This window comes from Branchiostoma lanceolatum, chromosome 4, assembly GCF_035083965.1.
Source record: "Branchiostoma lanceolatum isolate klBraLanc5 chromosome 4, klBraLanc5.hap2, whole genome shotgun sequence".
Classification (NCBI taxonomy): Eukaryota; Metazoa; Chordata; class Leptocardii; order Amphioxiformes; family Branchiostomatidae; genus Branchiostoma; species Branchiostoma lanceolatum.
In genome coordinates, this window is record NC_089725.1 from 30,552,002 (window position 1) to 30,577,716 (window position 25,715).

At 47.1% G+C, this 25,715-nt stretch overlaps 2 protein-coding genes across 2 annotated transcripts in view; one reads left to right on the forward strand and one right to left on the reverse strand.

The window, feature by feature from the left end:
- Positions 1–25,715, forward strand: part of LOC136433984 (YLP motif-containing protein 1-like) — a 64,362-nt gene that overhangs the window by 31,274 nt on the left and 7,373 nt on the right. The gene's annotated exons all lie outside the window — the stretch shown is intronic.
- On the reverse strand, positions 15,866–25,218 carry LOC136433798 (H2.0-like homeobox protein). Its single transcript, XM_066426319.1, has 4 exons — positions 24,508–25,218; positions 22,728–22,982; positions 17,410–17,597; positions 15,866–16,237 (listed from the first exon to the last, which is right to left on the reverse strand). The coding sequence occupies exons 1-4, from the start codon at positions 24,842–24,844 to the stop codon at positions 15,866–15,868; spliced, it is 1,152 nt and encodes a 383-aa protein (XP_066282416.1). The 5' UTR covers positions 24,845–25,218.

Consider the following 25,715-nt stretch of genomic DNA (forward strand, 5'->3'; position numbering starts at 1 on the left):
ATGCATGGTAGCTTTAATCTCTCAGTCGTGTATGTCCACCAAAATTTCGCACTAGTAGTGTTGGAGGAATTGTTCTGTTCAAAACTCAGCTGAGTGTTATCATCATCATACCATTCTCGAGGACGAGTGACCCAATACTTTCGGTCACATTCCGTACATACAATTTTTGACATTTTCTTTAAAAAATGCATTAGAATATAGAAACTAATGTCTCGTTCCAAAAATCCAATTAAAATGATATTCAATAACTGGATCATATTCCCGAAGAATGTCTATGACGCAGTAACAAACATTGTATGAAGTCCCTCTTATAGAAACCATATGTCCATTGTGTCTGGTGTTTCCTTAGATTATTTTTTCCCATTGAGTATTAAGAATCCTGTCTGTAGTGTCCACTTCGACCATATCCTTGCGTGGTCATCATACATAGGTTTGATGGTACGTGTAAAGCTTAATACAATAAAGATCAACTGCATTATCTATGCATTATTTACCGTCTATGACAGTTTCATCATAATTCGTTGGTGGCTTTGGGTGAAGGAAGTTATCCACATTTTTTGAAGACGATTTTGAAGAGCTCCAAGATGGAGTCTTTTTAAGAAGATCTCCGAGAAGGACCCAACTGAAGACAGGAGACAGTGGGTCGTCTTGCTACAATTTGAACCTACAAATACGGCCCACGTGGCAATACATCTTACGGAAGCTCCGGTACACCTTTATAAATAGGACGTTCCCAAGACTTTGCTCCAGACCACTCCCCAACCGAGGTCGGCGCTGAGTTAGCACATGTAGTAGCCTGCCTGGAATCCTTGCAATATTTATCACTTTTTATTTTTTTTGATTCTAAGTCCGCTGGTGCAGAAGACTATACAGACTAGTAGGCAACCTCGATGACCAACTCCCAACTACAGATGACCTTACTCACGACTAGCTCCCAACCATAGTCTTGAGAAGTTCGGGAGGCCATGGTCAGCTATGTGTGACATGTGACGGGCTACTCGGGAGCTCCGGTGCACATACCCGCGCTGACCCATTTCCACCGGGATCTCATTTACCACCCACGTCTTCTCCGTACAGGTCTCCTCAAGGAGTTTCTTCAGCCTCCTTCGGTTTCCGAAGATAATAAAAGTAGAAATTGGCCAAATGTGGTCAATGATTTGCAAGAGGAGGTAGCAAGAAGAAGAAATTATTCACCGCATCTGGCCACTTTTTGCTGAATATTTTGTCAGCAGCCAAAGGACTTTGGTGGAGACTACATCAGTACCAACGTTTTTACAAAGTGCGGCAGAAGTTTGCGGTCCCATCTCGTGTGCAGGCTCTGCTATACACGTAGCTAGCCTCCTTAACGGACTCCCCGGTGGGCTTTTTGATACTGCCTTTTTGGGGCATATTACGTAACGTTACTTACGATTGTTTCCGCGTTTTAGCAAGGAGGTTGATAGAACCTCATTTCGTTTTAGTCAAGTCAATGCCTTTTATTTCGCTTCGAAGTGCTTGTTCGGCCACACAGCCACCTTTTTAGTGTGTCTCTTTTTCTGTAACAATTGCCGTCAACGATCAGAAAACAGCACATAATCCTGCCTACGTGCTCAGGCCAGAAACTGGCCCCTTGCTTTCCAGGAGGATCCTCCAAGCAGTCCTGTCCCTTGCCCTAGCCTCTGCTTCCCGACTGTTTAAACCCGTGTCCTTCACAATTTGGTCTTTCCATAATATATTGAAAGACCAACATAATCAACATTGAAAAAAAGGCAATTGACTACGTCCTCCGCGGAGGCTGATTCGGAGGCTAGCGCCACCGTACACTCCGCAGGCCCCGCTAGGCCTGAATGACGACGTGTTTAGCCGGGTCAGACATATTTGTGCCGTTTTTCTTCAAAATTTAGTAGCATTGGCGGAGCAGAATTTATCTTAACCGGGACATAACCTTTGTTCGCCACATGAACCCACCACGCGGGCGATACCTAGCCTCCACCAGGCCCCGCGGATCGCTGGGGAAATAGTAGAAATTAGCTAAATAGAGTGAATTGTATGAAGGGAGTCGGCTACGGAGAGAGGGTCGACCAATAGGCAATCCTTAATTTTATTGTCTTTCCTCCAGCCGACATAAGACAGACTAATTGCGCCTGCGAATGAAACCCCCCATGGCCAAACTCCCCTCGCAAATATTTTCCCTATAGCCAGTGCGGTTAGTCTGGTAGAGACTAGGCGCTACCTAGCGTTAGCGAGACGCTCCTCCCAACTAGACAAACGGACGACGTTTTCACCTTGCCTTGGTGGCCCGTTGGGCACAAGTTCGGGTCGTCGTAGCAAGGAACCTGAAGGTGTCTTTGTGTAGGTCCCAGGTTTGCGATCGCACGACGAACATGACCGGACCCTGAATTAACAAACGCTCGACATTTTCCACCTTGCTGACCCATTAGGCAAAAGTACGTGTCGTCGAGAAACTAAAAGTTGCGCTTTTTTTGTTGTTGCAAATATGGACATACATAGAAGTAGAATTCCCATAGGACGACTACACTAAGCCAATATACAGGATCCTTTCGGCATGTTCTGACTTCATGGTACAAAAAAGGTTAATCCTGGACCTTGTAGAGAGTAGATTTATGATGTACGATCTGGATTCCAACCCTCCTGTATTTTACAATACCGACGTCCCAAATCAAACTAATTCGCATGATGTAAGATACTGCCGTCAACGTTTCTGAACCTGACTCCGGATTAGCTGCATACACAATTTTAAGAAGAATCGGGACCCAGGATCGGCCCCAGCTCGGGCATGGCGTGGGGAATTGCATTCGTTTTGTCGGATGGTAACGTAAAAACGATAGTCCTGTGTATAAGCTTCGAGCGTCAAATCCTTGCACGTAAGAGAACCCAACACACTTATCGAGAAGAGTAGCGGTGCCTGGCTGAAAACGCTAGTCGCTTTGCACTACTACAAGCCACTCAAGAAAAGCATCATGCTTCACCTCAGTTGAGGATGACTGTTTTTCCTTTACTGGGTCTGGAAAGTGCCCTAGCTTGGTCGGAGCTAGAATAGGATGGAGACCAGGCTAAAGTGCCCGAATTACAACGTGGGGAATGTTGGCCGGAGTTTTACGCGCGCGTGTCTGTGCTGTCGGTGCCCCGGTCCCCTTCCGTCGACGTATGTGACAGTAGCCTCTACCAGGCTCCAGAGGGTCCCTGGAAAAATCTTAGAAATTGGCCAAATAGACAGATGCCCGTGAAGTAAGTCGGCTATAGTTTGCGACCTCTAGGGATATTGGACCCTCTCTCCGTAGCCGACTCCCTTAGCATACTATTCACTCTATTTGGCCGATTTCTACTATTTTTCCAGCCATCCGCGGGGGCATGGTAGAGGCTATGTGACAGGGCCCTTTAGGAAAATCGTGTCTGGGAAGTGCTCGGTTTTAGCGTGGAGAATGTTTGCGAGATTTACGCGCGCGTGTCTGTACTGTCGGTGCCCCGGTCCCCTTCCGAGGAGCACGAAGAGTGATGTCCCTCCCTGATCCCGCACACGGAGCCCGGGGCGTAATTTTCGCCATTATTTCACAGTCGTGTCGTATATATTCAGCGGTAGCTCCGGCTATCCAGGAATTCCAACTATTACCCTGTACAAGAGTTTATCGAACTTTTGCCCAAACATCGCCGACAGGAATCGGTGCGAAGTGCAGCGAACGACTTCTGAGTACGGGATTTAGAACACTAGATTCTTACAGCCGTTGGCGCATTCGCAATATTGTATTTTAATTGATGAAAGTTTTTATTGCAAGTTCATGCTCGTGGGCTAATTGAAAATGCATTGTAGAAATATAGGGAAAAACATACATGTGACTGACTAACAATAGACTACTAAATACGACTTTAAGGGATAAACATATAATTACTTTAACCTTAGAGCACAGTTAATACTTGCAGTCGCATTTTCCTTCAAACTTGTCGTAAAGTCTCTGTTTTTGCAAGTGACATGGGATAGGAAATGTTGAAAGATTTAAGACACTGACGCATGCCACTTGAAGACTAAGAAAGTTCAAGGTTTCAAGCAACATATGGAGTAATTTTGCTCTTAACGACACCTGTTACGGACTTTTCGAGATGTTCGGTGTCTGATTTGACCTCGTTGATACACAGATTCCAAGCATATCCTCTTAAACCTTGAGTGCTTACAGAGTATGTCGAAGGACGCAGCTTTTATTGATAGGCTTCTAACGATATTCATAATACTTTTCCATTCTGCTAGGGCCGTTCAACCTCTGTGTTTGCAGATATAGACTAAATGCATCTGATGAAAATTCTCGTCGGTTGATAGCACGGTATGCTTTCCAAACGTGAAAGAACGGAAGCCCATCAACTACACGTCAAACAGTGACGGAATCAATCTGATTTTTAAGTGCTGTAAGAAAAGCACCATCTCTAGAAGCGAAGAACAGGAACAGAACGTACAAGCATTGTACAATTAACAGATACAGTCTAACCTGTACAAGTGGCCACCTTTACATAAGGACCACCCGGGCAATGTGCCCACTTTTTAGTGGTCCATTAGATACTTTTCCCATTGACCCAAGCATTGAGAATCCTGTCTATAGACCACCTGTCCACGTATACCAGATTTCATCGGTCGTCTTGGGCGGGTTTTGCTGCAGATGTTCAGTGGTGCCGAGTTGCGTGTAAAGCGAGGGGAACGGAGAAGAATCGGAAAGAGCGTCGTGCCCACGCTCGCCGTCCCCTCCATTCCTCCTCTTCCGATTCCCAGATCTGATTTCTAAACACAGGCTTAGCTAATCTATATTGGCTTCCCGTTTATTTTCCCAGTAAATGAGCAGAATTGTGGGGAATGCACTTAAGGGGATATCACGGCTAACCATCAACATCGTTGGCCGGGGAAGACGCCTCGAAAATGCCGCCCTTATCTTCGGACGTCGCTTGGACCGGTAGAAACCGTGTTTACGGTTTTCCCCGCCAGCCGTCATTGCCTTTCCTTACAACTTTATCAACGTATCGTTAAATCCACGGGAAATAAACAGCCCATCCGAGAGATGTTACAACTTTGCTCTGGTCGCTCTGTAGTGGGTGGGTGGCTGTAGGAGTTGTATCTAGTGGAGCCTGGTTATCGTGGGTGCAAGGCGAGTTCAGATTTCTCACTGATAACTAACCTTGCTCGCGATACGTGGCTGATAGCACTAAGTGGTGCATTAGATTAGTTTGACTTTCAATTAATTAACGTTCTGAGGAAACTGTTTTCCGACCAGAGAGCATCCTTCGCGGTACACTGGCCTCAGACAATTTAAGGACTTTTCTGGTCAAGAAAAAAAAGCATCCAAAACGTTGAACGTCATTTGACAGCGTCACTTTGACCTACGCATTTGTGTTTTGTCAAGCCTCAACTAGATAACTGTCCACTGCTGGTGTGGTGTCAAAATTGTATGAACCGCTAGCGTGATTATCTGTGGCAGTCATGGTTCTAGGTGTGTGTATGAGCTGCTACCGTGGTTCCGTGTGTGTGAACTTCTGCCGTGGTTCCGTGTATGTATGAGCTGCTGTCGTGGTTCCGTGTACATGTATATGTATACAACGAAGGCCCAATTAATTTTTCACCCAAACTTGCCCCTCAAAATGCTGGAGATAGCGTTTCAGAGGGTCTAGATTAAAAAATTTCCCGGGGGGGAATACCCCCGGACCCCCCTAGAATTGTCGCGCCTACGGCGCGACGCCTCGCGCCTTCGGCGCTCGATATGTTAGGTTTGTACAAAATTTTAGGGCTTACGGGATAAAATTTCAGGCTGGCTAGAGCCCTGTGTATATGTATGAACTGCTGCCGTGGTTCCATGAGTGTATGAGCTGCTGCCGTGGTTCCATGTGTGTATGAGCTGCTGCCGTGGTCCCATGTGTGTATGAGCTGCTGCCGTGGTTCCATGAGTGTATGAGTTGATACCGTGGTTCCATGTGTGTATGAGCTGCTGCCGTGGTTCCATGAGTGTATGAGCTGCTGCCGTGGTTCCATGAGTGTATGAGCTGCTGCCGTGGTTCCATGAGTGTATGAGCTGCTGCCGTGGTTCCATGAGTGTATGAGCTGCTGCCGTGGTTCCATGTGTGTATGAGCTGATGCCGTGGTTCCGTGTATGTATGAGCTGCTGCCGTGGTTCCATGAGTGTATGGGCTGCTGACGTGGTACCATGTATGCATGATCTGCTGCTGATGTTCCATGAGTCAATGAGCTGATGACGTGTATTTATTAGCTGATGCTACCATGGCCATTTGAGGTGGTGTGTGCATGAGCGGATGCCAGGGTGCCCTATGTGTATGAGCGGATTGCGTGGTTCCATGAGTTGTTGCCGTGGCTCCATGTACGTTTGAACTGCACCTGATGTTCCGTGTATATTTGAACCGCTGCTTATGTGAACAAGATGCCCTAGTTCCCCGCTGATCCCGTGCAGACAGCACAGATTACCGATGGGGCCGTGATATGCCGTTTCCGTGACCGAAGTCGAGTCCATCCACCACTAAGTCATCATTAGCCGTTATGACTTGGGAACACTTAGTGGATCCGGGCGGCGTAAACAGTTTGGTCTACCGGCCTCCGGGAGCAAATGGCCGCGGCAACTGATGATTGTTGGTTCGAAGACCAACTTTTGGAAGTTGCGCTGGTAGCGATTTATAACCTTTCGCTTTACAAAAATGTCCGTTTTTCGATTTTTGTCTTACAGTGTCAGTTTATGTGAAGCTTGGTTTTTAACGTCCTCTCAAAGGCAAAGGTTTCTCACCTGGTTTTTATCTTGTATAAAACGAGATGAGAGATGAGATAAAACTAGTTAAAGGAGCACCAGAGGTGGTCACTGTGTTAATAGAAGGTCGCCAGACACGAATGTTATGATCTCTGCCATGTTCACGTGACGTGAAGTCGCTGATTGCCAGCTCCTCTAGTAGAAAAACGTTCTCCAACCTGCGATAAACAATAGCAGAGTGCGACACTACCTGAGTAAAAATCGTATAGTTTTTCTGGCTGCTCCATATTTTGATGACACGCAACCATCCGACCATCTTTCTGGAGATGCAGAGGAAACACGCTGCCATTGCAACAGGCTTTTACTCTTAGGTCATGTTTGCACAAAAGAGAAAACTATTATTCCAGTCGCGAACATTAAATGCAGACGATGTCTCCTGTGGATTTTGATCATCGTGCTATACCTGTTCCCTATTTGTAGAATAGGGTAAATATTAGACTTGTTGTTTAGAACTGTTAAGCAACTTGCTAGGACATTGTACCCGTTACAATTGTTGTGTGATAAAGTTTGATTTGAGTTGTTTGTTCGTCTTCGCACGAGCGTCCTTGTTCGCGGATGCTGGTTATCAGTTTGCTGTCTCTGCTAAACAGCATCCATTTATCAACCTGTTCGGGCACACTGTTGAGTTGGCGTGTAGAGGCCTAGTGATAACCTTAAGTTTTGTAGAAGGTCGTGACATTTATATCGTTAACGTTACGAGTCCTTACGAACGCCCACACTGTTACATCAACGCCACATGATGCTAGCACAATACAAAGACGCAAACCGAACCGCAGAAGTCGCTTCTCCTGAGACAACATTGGCGCCGCATCCTTATCAAAGTTCAAGTTTTTTTAGTGATTGTTTCCGCCCCACTCTGGTCTTCTGGCTCCAAGTTTTCAACCCCAGAGCCTCTGAATCCTTCCTTAAGCGATTTATAGATGTCGCAGGGCGTCTCTGGAAATCGTCTCTGGACCGACTTGCCAATAAACTCGTTCCCTTCCTTGTCTGTGCAGCCGTTTGACCCTCGTAAAGGTTTAACAAGTGCAGGATCGCATCACTGTTCAGCGAGGAATTAAACGGACCCCCTTTTTATGGTCTTCATTGTAGCGAAAGAGTTGATCGAGGCGACGTAACGCAGGCTGCGCGCCTGGCCTGGTCTGTCCGCCCGCCGTGCAGACAGCTTCGGACTCCATTACATCCGGGGGAAGACCTTAACGACGCGCGTTTTCACTGTCTTAAATGCACCGGGGGGCTTAATGGAAGCCCGTACAAATCGGGAGAATTTCGGCGAGTTGACAGTTCGGGTCCATTTGTCTCCGGGCCGGAGCTGGAGTAGTCGGGCGTGATGACGGACACGCGGCGGCGGGCGCGCGGCACCGGGCGGCCGGCGACCCTTCGGGGGCAGGCCGCTAAACAAACAGCACTATTATTGCAACGCGGGCCGCGATTATTGCGACAGGTTCCAGGGGGGCGGCTTACTTTACGCCCCATAAAACATCGACCTTCAATAACTCCCCCGAATCTATTTCCTAGGCATCCTCGTGAAATGTTTTATTGGGTAAGTCAATCCGAAGGTAACGGCTTCAAGATCAAGTCCAGTCTTAAGGGTCTGGAGATCAAGGGCAAGACGTTTCGTTTTAGGGGTCGATGAACCGTCGTTAATGAAATTGACTACCTTGGCGAAGCTGAAGCTGCTGAAGTGTTGGTCTTGGTTCGTTCTGGATCAGCACATGGCGATAACACCGAAGTGTGGTCTCCCTTAGCCTCGACCAGGCTCCAGATGTGGCCAGTGGAAAGAGTAGCAAGTGACCAAATAGACGGATAACATGCCAGAGAAGTTAGTCCGCTATAGAAGTTACAGTTTGCGACCGTGGATGGTATATTGAACCCTCTCTCCGTAGCCGACTCCCGTAGCATACTTTTCACTCTATTTGGCCAATTTCTACTACTAGTATTTTTCCAGCCATCCGTGGGGCCTGGTAGAGACTGGTCTCTCTTAGCCTCTACCAGGCTCCGGGCGTGGCTGGAAAGAGTAGAAATCGGCCAAATAGAGGAGTTGGCCAGCCGATAGACACAGTCGTTGCCACGTCGGGACATTGTATCTATCGGCTGGTCAACTCCTCTATTTAGCCGGTTTCTACTCTTTCCTAGCCTCTACCAAGCTCCAGAGGCGGCTGGGAAGAGTAGAAATTGGCCAAATAGACAGAAAAACATGCAAGAGGAGTTAGTAACTTAGTCTGCTATAGGGGTATACATGTAGTTTGGCATATTGGACCCTCTCTCCGTTGCCGACTCGCTTAGCATACTATTCACCCTATTTGGCCAAGTTCTACTATTTTACCAGCCATCCGCGGGGCCTGGCAGAGGCTAACTCTTTCCAGCCACGTCTGTAGCCTGGTAGAGGCTAGTCCCCCTGACAGGGGCTGCTCTGAATTGTTTCCCCGTGTTTTCATGGTTTATTATTGTACACCCAAATCCACTTCCACAGATGCCCTCGCACGTCCATACGCCAACCTCGAAGCGCGTGATTTAGGTACAAATATTAGATAAAACAAACATCGAAAAAATAGCTACATATCAAAAACAATCAACGCGAAAGACGTTTACAAACAATGACGCAGGAACAAGAATCTTACTTCACCGTCTGATAACGCATTGGAGACATTACTGCCTTAAGCAGTTAATCTCGTCAATGATAAAGGCATATAGTTGTAATTATTCACCAAAGAAAATCACTCGTAGAAGATTTCACACGTTAAAGGAGCCGTATTGAGACCAGGGGCTTTGCCTTTGGAACAGCTGCTCCTAGTCAGGTGGCTGTCACGTGAAGACGGCGATATCACCTCGTCTTTCATCGCAGCCTCCCTGCACTTCGTCTGCCCGAGTCCGTGGCGGAGTCCCGGGTACGCCGAGCCGGGCTGCCCCGGTTTGTGTATCCTGTGAGGATTAGCCACGACCTAGTTACGCCAACCTCCACAAATATCATAATTGATCGTTGTGTATAATTTCGGTTTCAATAAGTTGGGTGGATGGAGACCAGACTTCCCGCGCGGTGTGGGTCCGCCGGGCTGAGGTTGGCGAGCAGATGGGCCCGGTGACAAATGAGTTAGATAATGTCTTCTCTGGTCTGGGATAAACTGATGCTTCAAATCATTATGTCGACGCGCGCCATTTTCGTGTACTTTTAACATATCAGTTGTGTTATTCAACGTTCGTGGTGATCGTTTTAAGAGGTTATCGTCGCAACGTCATGAAACAAACTGGCTTCGTGAGTGACGAATTTGGCCTTTTGTGAAATTTGTTATTGTTCCATCTGATTGTTCATCATCACTTATGTCAAATTATCAAGATAGCAAGGCCGACGAACATATAGAAACGTTTGTTATGGTTGACGGAATGAAATCATTAAGATGTCATCCGAGTGTTTTCCGATACGGTAAAAACTACCCGTTCAACGCTCAACGTGGTCGAGACTTGTCTGGTGTGTTTCGGGTCTGGACACAGCGTCCTCTTGGACAGTCTTGTCTGGAGTCAGGCTCTTAAATCGTCTGCAGGTGTTTAAGTCATCACGCGAGGATCTCAAATTGTCGAGGGTTGCTACCTTAGGAATCATGAGTATCAGTGTGATGTCTTCGAAGCAATTACAGCCTCAATTTCAAACTCCAGCAGTTAAACTGACAATTGTCGATATGGTTCCACTGGAGAATCTCTCTTGTAATCGGAGTTTAATCATGGGTAGAATCGGTTGCAGACATAAGTGATGTAAACCACATCAAGGCCGCTGCACACATTTGAGAATGAAATGCTTCTGTTGCGTCAAGCCGCGTTGATAGTTGGTTCTTCTCCAGGCAGAAGTCGACTAGTGGGGTTTTCCCTTGACTTATGCTTAGGTCACATTTCCAACCCGGGGCCCGGCCGGGCAGCTTGCGGGAACGAAAAATATGATATAAAAGACAACAAAAGACAAAAGAAAAGTTAAAAATTACTCCTCACTACAAATTGTGTATTTTCTTCATATGCATTTTTTATTTTTCGTTTTCGCCGACACCCCGGCCGGGCCCCGGCTTGGGAATGTGACCTAAGCATTAGACGGGTTGGTACACAACTTTGATGCGACCACACAGTTAACGGAGACACTTGTTTATCAGTACGCTCTCAGCAAGGAGGTTGCTCTCAGTAAATGTTACCATGTGTATCTTTACTCACAAATGAATAGGATCTGGACATGCGCTTCAAACACCTCAGCTGTCCGTGTACTTCAAGTTCTTGTCTTGTACAAAATGAGCTCACTGCCATTTTTCCTATTGTTTCTTTCCTGTCGGTATCTTATCAAGAAGAAACATTAAGGGACTGTCTTAGCTTGCTACCGCGCTGTTGTCGAACATGTTAGCCTAGACGGAGATCCCCAGAAGAGGCATAGAAACGTAGAAAACGTAGCCCTCCCCGTGCACAATTAGTCCAGTACTATAGAATGAAAGCTTGATGTCTCTTGGTCATTTTTTTAGGTAGGATGTACTATGGTACTTCAGCTCGCCAAAAAGTCAGTGGTTTCACCACGAGAACCCAACTAGTATATTGTTCAGTCGTGTTCTCGTGACCATGAAGCTGTGGATCCGTCCGTGTTTGGACCTGCATGCCCGTGTTTTTTTTCCGTTCAGTGTCTTATCAATTATAAGAAAAATTAAGGGACAATCGTAGCCCATAAACACGATATTGTCAAACTTTCAGCTCGCCCAGCAGTACAGCGGTTTAGCCACGAGAACCTATCTGGTTTATTGCTGAGATCTGTGGCTGCGTCCATGGAAGGATCTGCATGGCCTATATCGTTTCTTTCCGTTCAGTGTCTGGTCAATTATAGAAAAGATTAAGGGACAATCGTAGCCCATTACCGCGCTATTGTCAACTCTCAGCTCGTCAAGTAGTCAGTGGTGTGACCACGAGAACCCCTCTGGTTTATTGCTGAGTTTGATATGTGGCTGCGTCCATGGAAGGACCTGCATGGCCTATATCGTTTCTTTCCGTTCAGTGTCTGGTCAATTATAGAAAAGATTAAGGGACAATCGTAGCCCATTACCGCGCTATTGTCAACTCTCAGCTCGTCAAGTAGTCAGTGGTTTCACCACGAGAACCCGTCTGGTTTATTGCTGAGTTCTGTGGAAGGAACTGCATTCCCTATCGTTTCTTTCTGTTTATTGTCTTATCAATTATGAGAAAAATGGGACTGTCTTAGCCTGTTACCGCGTCGTACTTTTAGCTCGCCCAGTTGTACAGTGGTTTATTGTTCAGCCGTGTTCTCGTGGACATGAAGCTGTGGAAGGACCTGCATGGCCTATCGTTTCTTTCCGTTAGTTCAGTGGCTTATCAATTATAGAAAATGAATTGAAGGACAGTCGTAGTCCATTACCGCGCTATTGTCAACTTTCAGCTTGGTTCCCATCTGTTTTATTGCTGAGTTTGATATGTGGCTCCGTCCGTGGAAGGACCTGCATGCCCTATTGTTCCTTTCCATTCAGTGTTTAATCAATTGTAAGAAAAATCAAGGGACAGTCGTAGGCCATTACCACGCTATTGTTAACTTTCAGCTCTCCAAGTAGTCAGTGGTTTGACCACGAGAACCTGCTGAGTTCTGTGGCTCCGTCCGAAGAAGCTCCGTCCGGCCTGCATGCACTATCGTGTATTTCCGTTCGTGTCTTATCAATTATTTAGAACAAAATTAAGATCAAGACAGTCGCAATCCATATTACCGCGCTATTGTCAACTTTCAGTTTGGTTCCCATATGGTTTATTGTGCAGTTGTGTTCTCGTGGCCAAGAAGCTGTGTAACTCCGTCCGTGGAAGGACCTGCATGGCCTGTTGTTTCTTTCCGTTCATTGTCTTATCAATTATGAGAAAAATTAAGTGACAAAAGCCTGTTACCGCGTCGTACTTCTAGCTCGCCCAGGTTTATTGTTCAGTCGTGTTCTCGTGCCCACGAAGCTGTGGCTCCGATGTCCGTGGAAGAACCTGCATGGCCTATAAACCCGCCAGCTGCAAGCCGCTCTTCACTGCTACAACCGGTATCAAGTTTTATCAGCGCCAATTTGGAGTTCATTATTACCTTTTATGATGGTATCTGGGCTGGCCTGTGTGGTCTCGGGGCCGGGTCGGGGCCAGGCCTTCCTCCGAACAGTAATTAGTGGCAATTTACGTACCAGTCGTGGGACATAAAAGCCGCCTATGTCGGGAATTTTACCGCTCATCCAGACATAATTCCTAACGCATTAGCCTTGGAGATGACAGACACCACACGCGAATGTGTGAGGGAGGGAATCACGGTCGGATGGACGGGGGAGTGGTGCTGGTCTGCCAAACTTGCTCTCTCTCCGCTTTTTTTACTACGTAGAGAACTACAGGCAGGTTGTGTCAACCGGTGCCTCGTGCCTGCTGCTTCCACAACCGCCCGCCGCCGTTAAACCCGCGGCCCTGCCGGTAAGTAGTCTGCGGGGAATCCTTAAATAAAAGGTACTCGGCACCGGATCATATGGCGCGGTCTATGCTCAAAGACTGGAAGGTGAAGCAAAGGTCCGAAACGCCTCCGCTAATGAGCCCAAATGGAACACGGTGGTCTTAGCCGAACATCACGCGATGGGGCCCGCTGGCCGCCTGCCATCGGCTCGGCAACAATGGCCACCGGAACCACGGAATTCGTTGCATTTCGGAACTATGCTTTGTGAGAAAATCTGATCGCTTATTATTGGGACGCCGCACCCGTTCGTCGCGAGGGGTGGGATCGGCGTGCGTCCCCCCTCCCCCAGGACCGTGACAACCACTGCAGCAGTGTTTACCGCCGAGCAGCGTCGTGATACGCTCCGTATGTCGGCTGTGTGTATCGCGGGCCATCTCGGCAAAACGTAAACACATTAACCCCCAATCAGCTTGTTTATAATACGGGCAAAATTTATGAGAAAATAAACGGACAAGGCGGACATGAAGTCTGACTGTACCGGGAGACGAGGGTCTGCTCGCGTACGCTCTTGTCAGTCCGGAATTCCTAAAGGACCAGACCAGCGTCTCTAACTTAATACTCACCGACTGGGGTGACTTTTGAGCGACCCACCATTACACTTGACTGCTACACTTAAGTACAGATTGATGACACTGTGGACGTTTTGTTTGGTTGTTAAACCGTTGGAAACTTGCCTGGCGAACTGCTGGTAAGAAATATGTTTCCTCCACACACGGAGCCGTATAGTCCAGAACATCCCCGTGAACAATCCTATCTTTTAGACCTTTCCGATCTCTGGATACTAAATCCGTTGTTTGGTCTGTCTAAAGCTCCTGGCTGTAAACGCCCGCCTACATGTAATTAGATGAAAGTAACGACTCTAACCTACATACACAAACCATTCAGACATCGGCTTCATAATCTTTGGAAAAATAAACATTTATTCAAACTTTTGTTTCTCCATGTGCAGAGTTCCTTAGGCTATGATACTGTATGTAAAGGTAATACAGTTGAGTTTTCAAGGCTAAAGGTTCATACTACAAGTCCAGCTGTACCAGGAAGCACAGAGTTTTGCGTCTCTCCTGCTTTCCTTATCGGCCCATGACTCTAACATGCCACTGCTGGGATAGTTTCGTAATTGGCTTAAGTTGTCGGAGGTTAATCTCCGAGCAGATATGTGACTCCGGCTTGTTTTGCGAGATCCTTTTGCGGGGGTCTGTTCGTCGCGCCACTCGAAAGACGTTCGTTGTGAAAACTCCACATCAAGACGTGCAAAACAAGCCAGACCCACACGTCTGCTTAGAGATTATGTGAGCTTGTTGGGTTGACAACGCAGCGGTCACATTCGTCGTTGGTCGTCGTACGATTTTGATGTCGTTGAAGTTTCAAGCAGGTTGTGAGGGAACCAACCGCTTACAAGGATCTAAGACTTTCCGTATCAAGACAGCTGAATTCCGCACGACAAGGCAGTTGGATTCTATACAACACATGCACGACTGTCCTAAGAATGCTCTCTGTTGGGGATCGTACGACGATCTTACGACAAATGTGACCGTGCCCTAAAAGAAGCAAGTGGTCTGGCCGGGATAACGGTCCCCGTACCTACAGTGTATCCCTGACAGGTCAAAGGCACTTCGTAATGCTACCACACTGTGTTGTACATTATAGAGTCGTGACCAGTCTTCCAGGGCTCTCCCCCAGAAATCTAGAGCAAGGTCATAACCGTTCATTACAAGGTAAAGAGATCATAGCAAGATGGTGCAGCATTGCTTAGCGAGAGGGAACTCTGAATTCAGATGAATGCCTGACCACTGACGTGCCTTTTCACGCACGACCCCGATGTCTGAGGTCCGAAAACTTCGGGAGGGCAAACCTGTTTCTGTTTCGTATCTGCTTGATGATTACTGAGAACTGGAGTGCGAATTTTCACCTGCTGTAGTAATTGTTGAACTTCCTGACAACCAGAAGTAATTATGCGGTGACGTTGTGCAGAAAACGGCTGTAGAAATAGTTGAAATTCGGTGGAACACGTGGAAAAGGTCCATGGGGAGGTCGTCAGGGACCTGTGCGGGCCGTACACAGACCAGGTCCGAGGCTAATTGAACAGGTGACGGCAACCTTCAGCCGCGCGGCTCGGTCCTCGGCGCGTTTCTGGGACCCGGAGGGACGTCGGAGTCAGCAACCCTGCTGTAATTACTACCTATAGATCACTTATAATGGATGCCGGGATTACTTGTACTTGTAGGCACTTACATAATGGCCACTGGGACGGCACTTGTCGTGTGTACAAAAGCATTTCTGGCCACTCATAATGAACAAAACCCTCGTAATGACCAATTTTGATACAGGCACTTATGGTGGGCGTGTCGAATAGTCGGAATACAGCCAGTTGTTGGCATTCTTTGTTTATAATTAATAGGATAACGGTCATTTTCTGATACATCCACTCATAATGTAGCCATTGTATGTACAGTCACTTTTCGGCACTTATGGCCATAATATATACAATACACTCAATAAAAAAGTCACTTGCTGGCTACTGTGGATACAGTTTCTTGCCGGCACTTATCATAGTGTGAGACCCTCCTCTTCTTCATAGTCTAAGACTAAGGAGTCGCTATTGTCCGTAAGGCGTGTCGACTGCGGCGTCCAACTCCGGAGGACCCGCGGTTTGTTCAGTTTTTCTAGGACTACTCGCGGCGGCACAGTCCGAGTTCACGTGGTCTAATGACGTGTCCGGCGAATCTTCCTCCTCCTCCTCAAGACATTCGGCGTCGATGACGAAATCGACGTCGTCCTCGTCCTTGCCATCAGTGTCCGCCACGCTGGCGACGTCGTCGTCGACGTCGTGTTCTTCCCGGGTGACGGCGAGTTCGTCCCCGCCGCACGGGTCGGGCTTGTCCCCGGCCACCTTCTCCCTCTCCTGCCGCTCCTTCTCCTTCATGGCGTTCCGCCACTTCATCCGCCGGTTCTGGAACCAAACCTTCACCTGCAAAAATAAACCAGAGGGTCGTAAGTGACGCGTTGTTTTTAATCTGCGTCCGCTGTCATTTCGTTCGACGCCTCATATTGCCGGCGGTTCCTGAGTGAAGCGTGTTTGTGGCGGGGATGTGTGTTGGCGGTTTGAGTGGCCGGCCGTGGCCGTGTAGTTGCCGTGAGAAGGCTTATACGTGACCGAGCGTGTCGGCCGAACTGACAGGACAATTGTGAGCATTTGCCCTGCATGCTCTCCAAGCGGATGTATATAGATTCTGGCTCGTTTTTGTATGTCTTTTACGTGTGTTTTCTTTTCTTTGACTGCAATATAAAGATGATGTTTAGCCCGCCCCTCCCCGACAAAAACGGTACCAACATGATATGTTTGACTGTAATATTGGACATACTGTGTTTCCCATGTTTTTCCATGGTCTACCTTAGCTAATGGCATGTCTGTGTACTATATTTTGCAGTATTGATTATTGTATTTGTTTAGCAGTTCTTACAAGTGACCTAGTTCCATTGTTTGTTACTGTTAGACCTATGGTGTGTTAGATGAAGGAGGGCTTGGTATGAACATAAGAAGTTTCATTTTCCCCCACCTCACAGTCTGTTGTCTCAATTCTTGTTTTTTAAATACGAAATAGATAAATGAAACGCTATACTGTCAGAAGTATTTTGTACCTGTTGTAGATTTGGTTCATTCTTGTGAGTCTACAACATCTGTATTTTATCGAGCAGTTTTCAGTGTATATGACTGTATCTTGTCCTGTTGCCAGTTCCTCTTAGATTCATATGTTGTTGGACCATGCCATTAGTCCTACAATAATGCGTGTAGAACCTTACAGTAGACTAGACCTTTTGTTCTATTTTCTATATTGTATACTCTAGTATTACTACATGTACGCATCGTTTACTTGTTCTGTTGCAAGAAGCCCTCTGACACAAATTTGCAGATAAAAGAGCTAAGAATGTCAGGGATATACATATACAAATATATGCATGCACGTGTTAAGTCTCCGTTTTAATTGTAAATATCAGGCGACACTTTGTGTGTCAGCGAGATTGATACTTGAATAAAGAATCAAAGAATGGAATTGAAGAATGGAATTGAATTAAATGTGAGAATATGTATGAAAGAAATCAAAGAATTTGTGTGAAAGAACGTAAACTTTTTCTACCAACCTGTGCGTCCGTGAGTCCGAGCATGGAGGCGAGCTGCTTGCGGTCGGGTTTGGTGACGTACTTCTGGATGTCGAACCGCTTCTCCAGGCCCTTCCGCTGCAGGTTGGAGAACACGGCCCGCGACCACGTCCGCTTCCGCTTCGGCTGGGAGTTCTGCTGCGACTCCGCGTTCAGGATGGCGTACGGACCTGTTGGAGGGGAGGAAGTCAAATTTTATTGCACAATGATACTAGCAGATACAATACATGGCAAATTACTAATGAAGTTTAAGTTTCATTGCAAGTTCATGCCCGAGGGCTAATTGCAGGTACATTGTAGAAATATAGAGGAAAACATACACGTGACAGTTACAGCAAAGTAAACTTGTATTAGTAACCTGGTGCTTAACTCGTGTGAATCACGGACAGGAGGGAGATACAGGCACTGGGGTAGATCTTAGTACTGTAGTGTAAAGGGTAGTTATATTCAGCTTGTAATTACTATGTTAACGTCGTTGCATTTACTTTGTGTATATATGTATAATTGTGGAAGACCTCACGAAGGTCCCTGTTATTTTGCAATGTCAATGAAGTGTACCATTTCCTATAACTCGATAGGAACCCGTGGTTTGAACAAACGTCATGCATTTTTAAAATGTATCTGTTGTTATATTTCTACCCCCATTACAAAGACACGAATGCACAAAGATTGTGTGGTATGTTCCGTTGTGAGCTGTACTTATTATGTATCACAAGAGTCAAGTATGTACAATAAAGGTTATCTTCAATTCAGTTTACAGACTTCGTTGCAACGTTTCGTACATTTTTCAAGAAAGCACTAGCCATTTAATGGCATATGTAACTGTTAGGCAATGGTAAGACATGTACATCGATCATGATTATAACAATTATTGTGCACTGGTTCAAAGTTGCTCTTAAATCAATATTTTCCAACGTTTCCAGACATGTATCCGAAACATGAAATGTAACAGTTACAGAAGCAAACTGTTTTATTACCCTGGCGCTTAACCTGCGTACAGCACACAGCGTTTGCCACTTTTCAACCAAGGTTAATAATGGCAAGGTACAAGATATAAGCTGTACTAATAACTACGGCTGCTTTGTTCTGGAGACGTGAGTTAAAAGTGGCGCCGTTGTTTGGGGCCATATTATCACATATTGCTGATATGATACTTCCATGTTGGGAAGTTGTACAGTAGAGTCTATGCTGTGAGGAACGTCGTATTGGGGCAACATGGTAACCCGATGGATTATCCTGTGCGAACTTTTATTTTCACCTGGAATGGATTCAAGTGTCTTTAACATTCTTGTCGCTACCTCAGATAATACAAATAGTTTCTTATCGACCTGTTTTAAGATAGTTAGTTTTTGGCGAGCTCGACTGAACGTTTTCTGGCAGAAGAAGTTGAAACGGTTGAAACACTTTCCAACCAGCTGCGACCTACCACACAGTCAAGCGACTTCTCCGCATCACGCCCAGATAAGATTTCTACCCAAACACGAAGCAGACTCATGGATGACTCCACAGGGAAAGGAAAGAAGTTGTAGTTTTGTTACTACTGTCAGCGAGCGTCTGAGAGACACCGGCCACCCAGGGTAGAGTGGTCGGGAGTAGGGGAGCCGGGCGCGGAACGAGAGGTAACCTGGGGACCAGACCAGGTGCCTACGTGCAGGTCTACTCGGCCTCACAGGCCTTAGAACCGACTCAATCCATGAAGGAACACACAGGTCTTTCTCCGTTGACTACGAAGTATACAGGGAATGGCGTGCGAGCACACCGAGATAAAGAGAACCAGGTCGCAATGTTTGGTGAAGATTGTCAGCAAGAAAGGTAAAAATACTTAACATAAGATACCATGTGTGTGGATTTTGGTAAGCAGTGCTTTTAGTTATCGGGAAGATTTATAAACGACAGACTTGGACTCTCACGATCGCCTGAGACTTCCTTTTTTTAAGTGTGGCAAACATAGTAACTCTATTGCACAACAATTATGTAAGATACAAAGTCAATTTCCATTACTTAACAGGTTCAGGAGGCTTTGAAAGAGACTATGTAGAATGAGATGAGATGAGACAGTATGTACAGTCTTTTGTGGAATTGTTAACAGTTTCTTTTGTTCTGTTCTATATATACAGTGCAGCTATTATCACATGTCAGTGTAGTGATGTATCTGATATTGTCATTGAAACTGTCTCTGAGCAATTCGTACCCTAGTGTCATACAGACGACACGAGCTATTGTTTGTAAAAAAAAGCTGCTTTGGTACCAGGCAACACAATATCTTAGCTTCACTTGTAGCCAATAAACCGAACTTTATCTTAGTTTCCAAAGTTGAACATTGTTTAGTTTTTCGCTTAATGCTGTAGCCTGTAGACGCGGTGTTGACAGGGCGAGCGGGTGATCCCTTACTGCATTGTTACACCCGAGCGTCTTGGGAGATTTCCGACGCGCTTAAATTACCGGCAAACAGCGCGGTTATCGAACCGGTTTCCTCCGTTATGAGGGACGTGTGGAAAGGTTCGCGCGTCAGAAATAGAACTCTTCCCTTTGGGAGGAAGGGGAAGTTAGGTGCAGATTAGGTTTTCGAGCTGACGTCTGACTGTTGCGGATTAGTAGTAAACGTTCGGTCAAGCTCCTGTCACACGTAACCGGCCATGGCCTCCCGACCTTCTCCAGACCATGGCCTCCCGACCTTCTCCAGACCATGGCCTCCCGACCTTCTCCAGACCATGGCCTCCCGACCTTCTTCAGACCATGGTTTGGAGTAAAGCCATTGTCATACATAGCCGACCATGGCCTCCCGACCTTCTCCAGACCATGGTTGGGAGTTAGTCGTGAGAAAGGTCATTTGTAGTTGGGAGTTGTTCGGAAGGTTGCCTACTTGTATCTAAAAAGTCATCTGGGCCAGCCCAAAAATCAAAGTCAGGAAAGTCATACAGTCAGACCTAAGGACAACCTGGCCATTGTGACCACTTTTTGGTTGTCTCTTTGATACTTTTCCTCATTGACACAGGCATGAAGAATCCTGTCTGTACTACATAGTGACGACCTGTCCACATGGATAAAATTTTACCGGTCTTCTTGGACATTCTGCTTGGATGCGATCAGAGGAGCAAACTGGAGCTAGAATAGGGCGGATTCCAGGCTACTCCCAACCGAGCGCCAACCTTTGTTGAGGAGTATTCGAAAGCAAAGACAAGTCGTGGGAAGATCCTCAATGTGTGACAGGGGCTTAACAGATCAGTCTTTCGGGCTGGCGTAAGATTTCTGCCGACTAGACGTTCGGTCAGTAGCCCTGGACTCGAGACGTTTCTTGGAGAACACGACAAGTCTTATCTCTCAAAGCGACACGTCTGATATTGTTGTGGGCCGTCTGTACAGTGTCGGGTCGGACAACGTCGCTCACAGGGCCACCCGGATGGAACGACACTACGCTGTCGTAGTGTTTGAAATGAGTGGAAACTTTCGGTCAGAAATTCATTCAAATGGAAAGCCACTACACACTGCTGAAGTCTTGGATATAAGTTGATAGTTTATTAAGGCGACATTTCATTGGGACGAACGAAATGGTATGAAATACCGACACAAAAGCGAAACGACTTCAGGCGGTGGAACTTCAATATAACGTGCAAGTACTTCTTTACTTGTGAAGACTGAAACTGTTGGGTCGGACAACGTCGCCACCCGGATGGAACGACACTTCGCTGTCGTACTGTTTGAAATAAGTGGAAACTTTCGGTCAGAAATTCATTCAAATGGAACGCCACAACACACTGTTGAAGTCTTGGACACACATGTGAGTTGATAATTTTATGGCGACATTTCATTTGGATGGATAAAATACTTCAAATGGTAGGAAATAACCTACATATTGCTTACAGATCAGTGTCCCGGGCTTGCAGGCTTCCTTTCTCCTCCTGCCATGCCTGCACGTTCTTTTAGATGCTTTCAATTATTTCACTATTTTTCTTTTATATATATGCGAATGAAAAACAAAATCGAAATGACTTCATTCCATTACGCAGTGGGAACTTGCAATGATTGTATACAACGTGCAAGTACTTCTTTACTTATAAAGACTGTAACTGCCAAGTTCGGCTGCCATTCCTTTTTAGTATTATCTCTCTGCTAATATCCGATTTTGACGGTTCAAAACTAGCCTTTTAGGCTCCTTTGTGACGTTCTTTACATGATCACTGGCTTCGGATATCTTTGGTCAAGAGGTCATCAGCCGATATCAAGACCATTTCTTCTACCTTCTACCTATGTACATCATCCGACGAATACGTAAAACACGGATTCACTGACACTGATGAAATGTTGTTGCACAACTAACACCCGTGTGTCGTGTGTTGGTCAATACGACCACGCCGGTTACGGCATTGTCACGGGTTGTTCTACCAATTACATGGAGGAAACATGGAGTTACATCTGTCAATGCTACATTTCAGGACACATTTCTATAGCCTTAACTGTACATTTCACTTCGCTGTAGAATAGAATATGCTTGAAATTTTGTTCATAAGTACCTGCTCAGGGCTTACCATTCGTGTACCGTTTAGGCACATATACATATAGTTAGACAGTTGGATTCAGTATCGGGATATCCTATGGATTTAAACGGAAACGATCGACTACGCAAACACGGGGCCGTGTGAAAAAGGGGAATTCATCAGAAACCCTGCACTGTGTGACGTTTTATCTCGGAACAAGTAGATAACCCGAAAAACAAGGGTCTGGAAGTGATCGGAAAACTCAGCGGCCTGAAGTTTTATCAACTGACCGACCAGTGTGCACAAGACGAGTTCAGAAGAGTCACAACCTTCAGATCGGACAAAATCATAGAGAGGTACACGAATCTGCCACGGCCACTGGACCATCATTGACAAGTCTACGGTCGTCTATAGTCGTCTAGGCCAAGTTGGTTACCACGAACTAGGAAGAGTGGCTTCTCAATAAGCTAAACCAGGGTAGAGATTCCCTTTACCGGCTGTCCAGAGCAGCGGAAGAGATGAGTCTTAGTAAACTATACATGGGTGGCAAGTTGATCTTCTTGTGCCCGTTGTTATAGTTGTTGACTTTAAAAAAATCAAAACTTCTACTTCGGGGTTCGAATTTTTGGCTGGCCCCGCCCAGTGTTATGCACCCATTTCCTCACTCGACTCAGGTGAAAATTGAAAAGAGAATTAGGGGCCCTCTCCGGTGTGAGTAGATCAAACCTGTACAAAACGGATGTGTTATAACTGAAGGCGGTTTGAAATAATAATGAATGGAGATGCACATGTCATGTTATTCCGTGTTCCCGGCTGGGGGCTCACCGTATGCTAGCGTGTCCTGAGGGTCGCAGTAGCCGGGATAGTACAGGTCGGTGTGGAGCCGGTTGGACCACCGGCACGCGGGGTTCTTCTGTGTGCGCCTACCTGGGAGCACGTCTCCGGGAGCCGCCGGGTAGCCGTACGGCGGGTAGCCGGGGTGGGAGGCCGCCGGGTGCTGCCGGGACGCGCCGTAACACAGGCCGCCGCCGCCTCGGGCAGGCTGGGACTGCGCTACCGCCGCCGCAAGAGCCGTCAACCCTAAGGAGAGAACACACCATGTTGTGAATCAGAGTCTTTACGTGAATGAGAGTCAGCCCTAGTCTCCAAGCAGACCTACGGGTTGGCAAAGACCGTATCCAACAGGCAGAAGGAGTTTTTATAGCCAACCCAAGTCACAACTTGGGTTGGCTATGAGACTTGGCTTGGCTATAAAAATTCCTTCTGCCTCTGGATACGGTCTTAATGCGCTTTGCCAACCCGTAGATCTGCTTGGAGACTAAGTCAGCCCTACATGTAGGAGAGAACACACCATGTCGTGACTGAGAGTTTGTGCACCATTCCCCCGTTCCATCAGACTGTAATCGCGTGAGTGACCAAGATTGGATGTGTGTGATCCTTAATTTCATAATTTGGAATATGGTGCAAGACGTGCACGTATGATTAAAAGACAACAAAACACACAAACGTTCTCTTTCTATGGAATTCGTTGAGCGATCTTTGGACGCTCAGAGACCGCAGCCTCGAGCGGAAAGGGGTGTTACTTAGGTCATACCTGAAGTACATGTAGAATCGAATACAAACTTACCAGCAGGCTTTCTGATATCTGTTTAGTTTGACAAAGCAGTAATGTACAGAGGCTGAACTGTCACTGCTGATGAATTAAAGAGAGGTTGCTGTCTGAATCGTCTGACCGTCTACAAAACTTATCTCAAGTACCTTTTTTGTTCTCTTTACCTTTACGTCCAACATTCATCGACGTGCATGTCAGATTGTTACTGGATGTTCAGTTAGGTTGTGCATGTCGTTTAAAAGTTCTGCCACAAGGGACCATTGTGTCAAGTTAGTTACAGAGACACTTGGCTTCAAAACTTGTTATCCAAAGATTCCAAAGTTCCAGTGTCTAATCCAAATTGAATTGAAAGGACGCGCGTCACAAATTTTGTGAATGACGCGAAAATTACTTTGTATCGCTTCTGCCAGGATAGTTTGTCACCTCGTGACCAACCTGCCAAATTTTTCTTCTACAGGCAGTACACTAGTCAAGTGTTCTTTCTTAAATTTGTATGATACTTTTATTAGCATACGTCCAATGTTTGCATCCAAGACTCTGTTCAACGTAACGGTTTGTTGTTGTTGTTATAAAAGTCACTTAACATTGATAGAATGACATCAACGTTATGGAAAGTACAACCCAAAGTTCCTACAAGTCTAACTCTGCATCAGTGATGTATACATATATAGAATTCTATTATCGACCAACGTAGCTTAATTTTCATTGTATCCCTCAATATGTTCTCACTCGCGTACACAATCATTTATTGTTGTTCACTTCCAATCATATCCTAAGGACTGCAAATCTTCAACTTATTGAACCCCCAGATAACCCCGCGAGGGGCAAAGTAGGGGGGGGGGGAGGAGGTCCCAGGCTAAGGCGGGCAGGCCTCCAGCCTGGCGCGGAAAGACTCAACGGTGGGAGCCGTAACAACCGCGCCAGGCAGGGCGTTCCACTCGAGTATGGTGCGACTTACATATAGATAGACTTACATATGATATAACTCCGTACCTGTGACTTTCTCCCTGGACCCGCCGAACTCCGTGGAAAGAATCCTGTCCACTCCGAACTTCAGGTCCGCGCTTCTCACGGGAGGGGAGGGTCGGGCCTCGGGCGCGGCCCCAGGGCTGTGTGAGGCCGGCCGAGGGCGCGCTGCTCCGGGCCTGGGTTCCCCCACGGCCAAGGCCCCCGCCTGGGCCGCAGCGCGTGCCGCCTCCGCCATGTCCACGTTCAGGATGTCGGCGATGCAGAACGGCGTGGGCTTCTTGACCTGCTGGGCGGCGTACCCCGCGGGGTAGCCCGCCGGCCACACGTGGAGGTAGTACGGGCTGAACGCGTTAGAGAACATGGTCGGGCAGGTATCCCGTGCTCTAACAAGTGCAGTGCGGACGAACTACTGCTGTTACAGTTACTAGCAACTCGGCGCGCGATCCTTCATCTATTGGTTCCCCTCTGCCGGCTGCCTGAGACGTCGCACGAGTTCCTTGGCGGGGAGACCCCACAGACGGCTCCTCCCATTGGTCAGTCCGCGCGCTCTGCTTACAACAGACCTCAGCTCATTAGGCCCATATCTCACCAGAGATCGGCCAGCATTTCCCGTTCGTGTAATTAATATCCACGCGGATGGACCGTGGCCACGAAGATTACCCCCTTCGTTATGTTGAGAGTCTAGCCTGGATGCCAGACAGTTTCCAGGGCCAGCATCTCGGCTCTAAGGGCCAACATTGCCCCCTAAGACATTTTATTACAGACGTCGATCCTCCGAGTTAGACCCTGAGCTTAGGGATGTCTGTGGTAACATTTCTGTGTTGACATGTTGGCCCTAGAGCCGAGAAGCTGGCCTGCGTAGGCCCTGGAAGCAGCCTGGCACCCAGGCTACCCTCTATGTTGAGAGTCCGACCCGCAATTTGTTGATGTGGCCGAGCCGAGCCGCTGACATACGGCGGGACACCCGAAACCGCCCCGGCGGGCCCGGAGCGACGACTCGCCGGATAACGGTTTGCACTAGCTCTCCGGCGGCGGAGGAAACTGTTGACTTAGGGGCGGAGGTAAAATTACCGAGTTTTTGCAGGGGGCAGGCGGACGGTGTTTGTTTAGTAGCAGAAGAGATTTATGTGGGTGAGAAGGTTTAGCCGCGTCGTCGGCCCAGCTGGGTCTTCGCAAAACCCGCAGGATGATTATTGACGTAGGAGGCGGGTCCACGGACTCCCCTATCTCCA

What these genes read in the sequence shown, in the direction of transcription:
- LOC136433798 (XM_066426319.1), bottom strand. Translation starts at nt 24,844, where the DNA reads ATGTTCTCTAACGCGTTCAGCCCGTACTACCTCCACGTGTGGCCGGCG. An exon ending in GTCCAGGGAGAAAGTCACAG is followed by an intron (nt 22,983 to 24,507) that starts GTACGGAGTTAT and finishes TTCTCTCCTTAG; the next exon opens with GGTTGACGGCTCTTGCGGCG. An exon ending in TCAGGACACGCTAGCATACG is followed by an intron (nt 17,598 to 22,727) that starts GTGAGCCCCCAG and finishes CCCCTCCAACAG; the next exon opens with GTCCGTACGCCATCCTGAAC.